The 10,147-nt window shown below is 40.5% G+C and overlaps 1 protein-coding gene across 1 annotated transcript; it reads left to right on the top strand.

Annotated features, from left to right (window-relative positions):
- Positions 1 to 231: 231 nt before the first annotated feature.
- Positions 232 to 6,131, top strand: LOC115077600 (olfactory receptor 1L4-like). The gene is made up of 2 exons (XM_029579897.1): positions 232 to 296; positions 5,195 to 6,131. Exons 1-2 carry the CDS (start codon positions 232 to 234, stop codon positions 6,129 to 6,131), a joined length of 1,002 nt encoding a protein of 333 aa, XP_029435757.1.
- The last annotated feature ends 4,016 nt before the right edge of the window (positions 6,132 to 10,147 follow it).

Raw genomic sequence — 10,147 nt, 5'->3', positions numbered from 1 at the left:
CTCCCTTATGGTCTGTAAAATGGTCTCCGTTCCCGCGCTGAGCAGGAACGGATCCAGAGCTTGCCTATTCAAAACCGAGGCACTGGCCCTCCGACATGGTCGCGATCCACCCCCCGCCGATTTTGCTGGGGCTGCGACCCCCGACGACCCCTCTTCACCAGATAAACAGTCCATACATGGGAGAGCCATCCCCGCCCACTGCCGCACGCGGCGCAGGCTGCACCAAGCGGCATGAGCAGCGCTCTAAATTTAGCCTGGCTGGAGAGAGGAACAGCGAAAGAACAAAGGCCTACCCGGTTGGAGCTGTCCGTGGTCTGAAACTAACACCTGTGGAGAGCACACAAAGCTGGCAGAGCAGGAGAATTTAAAGGCACAGTATATAATTTTTTTTTTAACTGTGCAGGGGCTGTGAAGGTGGTAGTCCAAGACCCCCGGGACCACCTTCAGCGGGCAGTTACAGGGTCTTTAACCCTCTGCTCCTGAGCCTCAAATACTAGGGAGGATGGTCCCACCAGGACCTGACAACCCCCTGGGAGGCTAAAGGGGAAATTAGCTAAAAGATCAAAAAACCTGGCCCCTCGCTAACCATCAGGACCTAACTCTGAAGCCTGACCAAAAACAACTAAATCCTGACAAAAAATACCAGACTCCAGGGAAGTACCTCTTCCACCTGCTGGAGACAGAATACTGACAGACTCTAGGTGGCACCTCAGGGGTATATGACAGAGTCCACAGAAATGGGTCTGTCTCCACCTGCTGGAGGGGAGGTAAAACCCAGGAGTCTTGGTACGTACAGGGAACCCCGTTTCAGCTGTTTTATCTTTAATCTCACTAAAATAATTTCCTTACCTTTGACAGGCAAATAAACATTAATAATCCCTCTCATTCATTCTCATTCACTCTTAGTTATTGTTTCTTAAATGTTTCTAAGGTGTTTTACGCAGTATAAAGGCTGCTGAGCTCTCTCTGTCACCTTTCCCAGCTCAGGGCCCTCACTGACCAACTGTCATGCAGAGAAAACTAAAGGAATATTGCTGATGTCATAGAGAAGAAATGTATCTGTCCCACTTGGGATAGATTAGTAATTAACAGAAATCTCTAAAAAAAACAAAAAAAAAAACCCTTGATTCAAGAGACTAGTAAAAAGTTAAATTATTAACTAATTTAAATGCATTCCCAATTATACCAATTCTTTAAACAAATAGTAATTTGGCTGTAATTTGTACCATTACTTTCAACCTTGCTGCAGGTGAGCAGGTGAGCAGTGCTCTGTTGCTAAGGTAAAAGCTTCCCTGGATACCCGTTGCTATGGTTCCCAAGCACATGACTCAATGCAGGCATCACTGGCACTCACCCAGCCCCTTCCAATTCATTATTCCACCTTCCATTCTCTTCACCACATTTACATGTATGATCCAGTTTTTCCTCTTCTTCGATTGGTTAAATTCTTGCGATCCTAACTTGCATGTTCCTTGATATTACTATCTCTATCATTAGTAACTGTCTGGTTACTTCTGTTTTTAGGAAATCCTCTGCTCCACTTTAATAGCCACCACCCACATTCCCTTAGTCATAACATTCCTACAGGCCAAGTCCTGCAGTGAGTGAGGTGATCAAACTTGCAGATGACACAACATTATTCAGAGTTGTTAAATCACAAGCAGATTGTGATAAATTGTGAGACTGGAAGATTGGGCATCCAAATGGCAGATGAAATTTAATGTGGATAAGTGCAAAGTGATGCATATAGGGAAAAATAACCCATGCTATAATTACACAATGTTGGGTTCCATATTAGGTGCTACAACCCAAGAAAGAGATCTAGGTGTCATAGTGGATAACACATTGAAATCGTCGGTTCAGTGTGCTGCGGCAGTCAAAAAAGGAATTATTCTACATCTGCTAATTATCTGGTTTATGTGACCTTAAATGTGTTTACTGTTTAATATTAACTGGGTCGGGGTGAACAGGTGGTAGCTGAGACTGAAGAACCAGAAAGGTCTCGATGACCTGGAGAAGGACTGGGTAGATTGGTGGACTAATTGGTAAACTAGTTCATTTTCTCAACGTGTGCACGTTTTCAAATTGGCTGACTTACATGCAGAAAGCAGGACTTATACAAGTAGGGTCCCACTTTACATTCCCGCATAAAATAAACATGCTTATATCTTTAAAATTGGTAGGAAAACTACATGCATTCAATGCATTGAGATATGTGGTTCAATGCATTGCATGTATTCTCATGTAGGCCTACATATGCATGTCTGTTGCAGAGTACACAAAACATATTTAATTATATGCTTTTATGTCATGTGAGTTGTTATAAAAAGGAATGGTGAATAAAATGGAGAACATCAAAATGCCTCCGTATCTCTCCATGGTGAGACCCCACCTTGAATACTGTGTGCAATTCTGGTCACCGCATCTCAAGAAAGATATAGTTGCGATGGAGAAGGTACAGAGAAGGGCAACCAAAATGGTAAAAGGGATGGAACAGCTCCCCTATGAGGAAAGACTAAAGAGGTTAGGACTTTTCAGCTTGGAGATGAGACACCTGAGGGAGGATTTGATAGAGGTGTTTAAAATCTCGAGAGGTCTAGAATGGATAAATGTGAATCGCTTATTTACTCATTCAGAAAATACAAGGCATTCTATGAAGTTAGCAAGTAGCTGATTTAAAACAAATCATAGAAAATTATTTTTCAGTCTATGTACACTTAAGCTCTGGTAGTCACTGCCAGAGGATGTAGTTAAGGCATTTATCATTGATGGGTTTAAAAAAAGTTTGGACAAATTCCTGGAGAAATCCATAAATTGCTATTAATTAAATTGATTTAGCGTTTAGCTACAGCTTATTGCTGGCATTAGTAGCATGGAATTTTTGCCAGTTACTTGTGATTTGACGTGGCCCCTGTTGGACACAGGATGCTGGGCTTTATTGACCTTTGGTCTGACCCTTCTTATGTTCTTATGTGCATGTGCTATGCATGTGCAGCTGTGGTGTTTTTTTGGTTCAGTTCTGGTAATTTATGTTTGGAATGGTTTGGTGGCAAATTTGATTTCTTTTTTTTTTAATTTTTAAGCTCATTAATTTAGGGAAACAGTATGTTAGATGCTAAAACAAATGATCTGAAAATTTTTCAGAATGAATAGTGTTTAGGTTTGCTTGCAACAAGCTGAAACAAAAAGTGAAATCATTGGTCGAATTTTTGCCATTCAGATCAGTCACAAGCACATCCCTAGCACATGCTGTGTGCACAATCCCAGGTGCACACTTACTTTTTCAGAACTGCTCAAAGATCAATTTTCTAGCTATTGGACTGCATTTAGTTGGGTTTAAATAATCCACTGGGAATCAGGTTGAGATCACAAGCTTTTCCTGTTCGTCACTGTACAATGTTCGGATGATTATTGACATCAGCGACTGAATGGTGTTCATCCAGTAACCTGCAGATAGAATGACCTGGACTATTAATCAAATTCATGAAATTAATTTAAATATAGACCTCTATTAATTTCACTGTCTCATGCTGTGATCTGTGTGTCAAGGGATAATATCCCAAAGGGACCTTGCCACCTTTTTAAACAGTCCTAGCTCATCAGAAAGGTCATGCTAGAGATGCAGAATCCATCAATCAAGAAAGTGATCTAATCAGACTTTGCATTAATTTACATTATAATCTGTATTAATGTTCTCTACTAGGATGCAACCTCACATTCTGTTTGCCAAATCTCTTCCAGTGAATGTGGTTTTCATTCTTGGGCATGACTGTAATCCTGAAGTGCATGTGATCAAGTCATACTAGGATTCTGCATTCCCATCAGATAGGAATGGGCACTCTTTTGGTCAATCAATGAAGCAATTTAATCATTATGTATGTTTTACTGTAAGCAGCCTAGGGCTCCTGCATAGGCAGGCTATACCAAAACATCAGAAATGTGAGGAACAATTATAAATGTCCCAAAAAGTAAGAAGCAAGGTGCTTTTTCATTTATTTCACTACTTAAATATTTATTTTATGGGAGATTGGTGTTCTAATGTAGTAAAACCAAAGCTTCAAGGTTCACTGATATTTCACATTTTTCAAAAGTCGCCCATAAAGGCATAAACAAACTTTCACCCCCAACTTAGTGATTTGTAAACTGAGTCCCCTGACATGGCTTCATCGGGAGGGAGCAAGCTAAAAAAAAAAACAAAATTTAAAAATCTCAGAAGGGATAATACACATATACAAATACATACATAAACAAAAAACAAATCATTATATAACACACTATTCAAACATAAAAGTTAAATATTGTAATGGGGAAAAGACCCTACCTGGGGTCAATAGTGCCAACATTTACAACAACACCTGAGTGCATTTGTCAAAATGGTGTCTAAAGGGAGAAGGATACTGACAGCTGATATAGAGGAAATGTCAAAAACAGCATGAATAAGAACATGTGATCAAAAAATGACCAATCAGGATTTAAAAAATTCCAACCACTCTATTTCCCATTTCAGCCCAAAAGGGGCTAGAGTCTGGAAAGAGAAAATCCATCACTGTTTATGTTGGACTAGGTCTGATTAATGTCACCCCCTTGGCAATTAGCTCACACATGATCAGAGATCTCATGTTGTGCTGATTGCCAGTGTGTAGTTAAAGGAGGCGCCAAATACTATTGCAATGATCTGTAATATGTGTTCTAACTGCACGATAATTCTTGCCTATGTAAAGGAGTTTATAGGGGCACAGGATTACACATACAACTCCGGTAGAACTACAAGGGCTAATGTCTCCCAGTAACAAGGTGAATAAAAACCGATAGTGAGAGTGAAAGTGCACAAGCATGGCAGAGGTCACATGGTCGGTGACTGGACGTGAGGTCACGGGTGTGACTGAGTTTACTGTATGTCTGAAGAGACCAAGATATTGCACTGGTTCCATCCCCAATAGAAAGAGAAACATTGGGGAGGGGGGGGGGGAGGAGGAAGGCAGAGAGGATCTGCCAATGACAATGCACAATTCTGCAAATAAAACCACATTTCTGTAAAAAAGAAAGAATACATGGAATCCAGCCCAAGGATGGTGATGGATGTTTTTAAGGTATGAATGTGGAATGAATGAGATGTGTGGTGCATATAGAGTTTGGTATTTGTATATTATTGATGTTGCTATTTGGATTGTACTGTGTTGGTAAATAAATGCAGACTCTCATTGATTTTTTCTGATTATCCCCAACTGCAGGTTCCCCTCTTCCTGGTCTTCCTGCTCATCTACCTGATCACCTTGCTGGGGAACCTTGTGCTTATCACAGTGACCTGTGCTGACCCCCGCCTGCACACCCCCATGTACTTCTTCCTCAGTAACCTTTCAGTCACAGACATTTACTACACCTCAGTCATTATCCCAAAACTTTGTGGGGTCCTCCTTTCAGAGGATAAGACCATTTCCTATGTTGGATGCCTACTACAGTTGTATGTCTTCATTAGCTCTGGTGGTGCTGAGGCCTTCCTGCTTACTGCCATGGCTTATGACCGCTATGTGGCAGTCTGCCATCCCTTAAACTATGCACTTATCATGAGTCAAAAGGTCTGTTGGATCACCAGCCTTCTGAGTTCTGGGGCAATTGTGGTTTCTGTTAGTCACCTTTCATTCTGTGACTCTAACATGATCAATCATTTCTTCTGTGACCTCATGCCACTGTTAAAGCTTTCCTGCATGGATACAACCAGCTCTGAAGCCATATTGTTTGTTTGTTTAACTGTGCCTGCCTTCCTTGTGACTCTCTTAACTTACATCTACATCATCTCAGCCATCCTGAGGATCCGCTCTGCAGAGGGGAAGCGTAAAGCTTTCCCCACCTGCTCCTCCCACCTCACCATTGTCATTGTGTTTGATCTGTCCATTTTCTTTGTCTACCTGAGACCCACCTCATCATACTTCCTGGAAGAGGGTACAGTCCTATCCGTGCTCTATGCAGCTGTCACCCCCATGCTGAACTCAATAATTTATAGTCTGAGGAACAAGGAGGTAAAAAATGCACTGAAGAAAGTCATAGGGAAGGAGCTCGTGGCACTATGTGGTGTAAAAATCACATCAGGTTATCAGATGAAGGAGACTCCTTTTTCTGATAGGGATCCATAGAGACATAGAGCTTGAGATGATTCTCCCTCTAGCACTGAAAAGAACCTCCTGGAGTCATCATTCAGGAAAAAATGTTAGAGAGCTTACCTAAGAAAAGATCCAAATGAAATATAGAAACTGTTCAGAATAGAGAGGGATCTGTTTTTCATCTTCTAGATCTATATGACCCTGGTGAATGTTAACTGATAACACCATGGAGTATCATGGCTTATTCTCTAGGATCAGTCCAATTTCTCCCGATCCACCATATCTCACTTATACCCAACAATGGGGGAAGCATTGAAAGGGTTTAATGATCCATGGTTGTCAACAAACATTTTCCATTGCAAACAATTTAGTAGAACTAGGGGTCACGATTTGAAACTCCAGGGAGGAAGACTTAGAACCAAAGTCAGGAAATACTTCTTCACGGAGAGGGTGGTGGATGCCTGGAATGCCCTTCCAGAAGAAGTAGTGAAGACTAAAACTGTGAAGGATTTCAATGGGGCTTGAGATAAACACTGTGGATCCCTAAAGGCTAGAGGATGGGAATAAATAAAAAAGCTTAACAGCACAGAGCGGCAGTTACTACCCTTAACAGAAACGTAGGTGTAACCTGCACGGAGCGGCAGTTTCTACCCTTAACAGAAACATGGGGGTAACCTGCACGGAGCGGCAGTTTCTACCCTTAACAGAAACATGGGGGTAACCTGCACGGAGTGGCAGTTTCTACCCTTAACAGAAAAGTTGGTGTAACCTGCACGGAGCAGCAGTTTCTACCCTTAACAGAAACGTGGGGTAACCTGCACAGAGCAGCATTTACTACCCTTAACAGAAACGTAGGGGTAACCTGCACGGAGCAGCAGTTTCTACCCTTAACAGAAACGTTGGTTTAACCTGCACGGAGCGGTAGTTTCTACCCTTAACAGAAACATTGGTGTAACCTGCACAGAGCGGCAGTTTCTACCCTTAACAGAAACTTTGGTGTAACCTGCACGGAGCAGCAGTTACTACCCTTAACAGAAACGTGGGGTAACCTGCACAGAGCAGCAGTTTCTACCCTTAACAGAAACGTTGGTGTAACCTGCACGGAGCGGCAGTTTCTACCCTTTACAGACACATTGGTGTAACTTGCACGGAGCGGCAGTTTCTACCCTTAACAGAAACATGGGGGTAACCTGCACGGAGCGGCAGTTTCTACCCTTAACAGAAACATTGGTGTAACCTGCACAGAGCAGCAGTTTCTACCCTTAACAGAAACGTTGGTGTAACCTGCACGGAGCAGCATTTACTACCCTTAACAGAAACATGGGGGTAACCTGCACAGAGCAGCAGTTACTACCCTTAACAGAAACATGGGGGTAACCTGCACAGAGCAGCAGTTTCTACCCTTAACAGAAACATGGGGGTAACCTGCACAGAGCAGAAGTTACTACCTTGGGAAGCTTGCTGGGCAGAGGGATGAGCCATTTTGGGGTTTTTTTGCCATCATTACAATATTACTATCACCTCTTCCCATAATGGAAGGGAATTCTAAGACACCATCCCCCCCCCCCCCCACACACACACACACTCACACAGACACACTCCATTTTAGCATCACTACTGCCATTTGCTCACAGCTGTAACATAATTTCTTTGTGATATAGTCTTGTTACATCATTCTAGTGAGAAAAGGGCCTTTTTCATATTTCTAAGAATCATTAATTGTATAAAAATCTGGAATCCAAAACTTAGTCTGTGTTCTTATTGAGGTGAGACAATCAGTCATAATGAGAGCTGATGTCAAAGAAGCACACAAATGTGCAATGGTACTGATGTAAGGAACATTCCCCAGCAGCAACTTTGGTCTTGCAGTCATAGTCTTCATACTGATATTCTTAAATATAACTTTTTGTATCTCCCATTACTTCCTGCAGCTTCTTGGATTCTCCTATTGATGCTATGTCCACCTGTACCATCTCATTAATACTTTAAAGGTTATAGTTCAGAGAAGAAGATAATTGATTCATCAACTGGGATGTTCTGTAAACAAAGTTGACATAAGAAAATACAGGAAAACTAAGAATACAGGTAAGGATATATATATATATTTTTTTTTTAATAAAGAGAGACAGAGTATAGAGACAGCTACTAAAGGAGAAAATGACTGAGCAACAGAGTAAATCAGACACAGTAACTGTAATTCCAAAGTTAAATTCAAACAATTATATTAACTGGAAGTTCTGCATCACAACAGCACTTGCTGCCAGAGTGTTGTTGCAGCATTTAACAACAGAAAAGAAAATGCAACCACCTGACACAGCTACAGCACAGAGAAAAAGGCATATAATATCTGCTTTAAAAAGAACAAAGAATAATGCATATTTTATATTGTGCTATGGAAGATGAACAATTAGGTGTACTAGTAAAGTTTACAACTGGAAAAGAAATGTGGGACAATGTGACAGCACGATATGATGATGGACGAGACAACCTACTCGGTCAGGACCATTACATTATTTTACATAAAGATGGTGCAACGTTCTAGTAAGAAGTTGACAGAACTAAACAAGAAGGACTCCTACTACTTAGCCTGCAAGCAGAAAAACCAACCTGTGAAATTGCAAAAGTATTAAATATTATGGGGTCAATTTTAAAAGGAGCGCATGCGCGTCCATGTGCGCACGGCTCCAGGGGCATGTAAATTCACCATGAAAAGAGCAGTGGATAATATGGTCAAAGATGGCTTTTATAAACTACAGATTTTAAAAATGTTAAAACCAGATTTATGTTTTCTGGATTTTAGAACCGTTTTACAGTCTTTACTTATTTTAAAAATAGATTACTGTAACACTTTACTCTTGGGTCTACCACAAAATACAATTTGACCTTTATAGTTGCTCCAGATCACAGCAGTGAGGGTTCTGACTGGATCAAGAAAGTATGACCATATCATGCCTATTTTAATGAATTCCAATCACAATACAGAAGCAACCACCTCTCAGATAATCACTCAAAGCAAAGCCACAACTTTAGAGAGGGAAATAGTATTTAAACTATTACCACAAGAACATTAGATTAGACTAGAGACAATATCATCAGCGTGTGCTCAAAGAAAGATTTAATCTGCTGTCTCTCACCCTCAATGGGCCCCAGGCAGTAGTCAGCCTTCTGAGCAGAAATTATTTCATCATTTATTGTCTCATGTCTTTCTGTGTTGCATTTATCAAATAACTATTTCAATTTTAGATTTATTAAATTCAAATTTTCAATGTAAAGCATCTATTAGAAAATTCTGAACCGGCTTATTACCATACTTTAAATAACAGAGAATACTTAGCCAAATGAAGGTCACTCAATACCCAACCCGACATGGGCCATGTTTTGACTATAAAAAGTCTTCTTCAGGGGGAACAGATATATAGATTCTCTTTACTACCAGCAAAAATATTCAAAGATCCTGTAAAACATTAAAAAACACACACACACAAACCACTATATTAAACCAAGATATCAATACATACATGAAACCTCAACCATACCGCAAAACTATGTATATATATTGTGGTATTCTTAAGTTTAGAACTTTAAGACAAAGAATTGTTCATATCATATAATGTTGAATATCATAAAACTCACCGGAACGGAATCTCATGTCTCTCAAGATCTCAACATGGCATCTAAACGCCTCTGCCGTTCGACCAAGACTGCCTGTCAATTTTAAAAGCCTGTATTCAGTTACGTCACCGGAAACAGTGTAGTTCAATACCACCCGGAAGAGGGTGGAAACTACTTGTCCCAAAATGAAATGTAGGCGTGTTCACCTACTATTACACAAATCACCGTCCCGGTGAGTTTTATGATATTCAACATTATATGATATGAACAATTCTTTGTCTTAAAGTTCTAAACTTAAGAATGCCACAATATATATACATAGTTTTGCGGTATGGTTGAGGTTTCATGTATGTATTGATATCTTGGTTTAATATAGTGGTTTGTGTGTGTGTGTTTTTTAATGTTTTACAGGATCTTTGAATATTTTTGCTGGTAGT

The sequence above is a fragment of the Rhinatrema bivittatum genome, chromosome 16, assembly GCF_901001135.1.
Source record: "Rhinatrema bivittatum chromosome 16, aRhiBiv1.1, whole genome shotgun sequence".
Lineage (NCBI taxonomy): Eukaryota > Metazoa > Chordata > Amphibia > Gymnophiona > Rhinatrematidae > Rhinatrema > Rhinatrema bivittatum.
The sequence above is the reverse complement of the archived record's forward strand: the minus strand, read 5'-3'. Positions and strand labels throughout refer to the sequence as shown.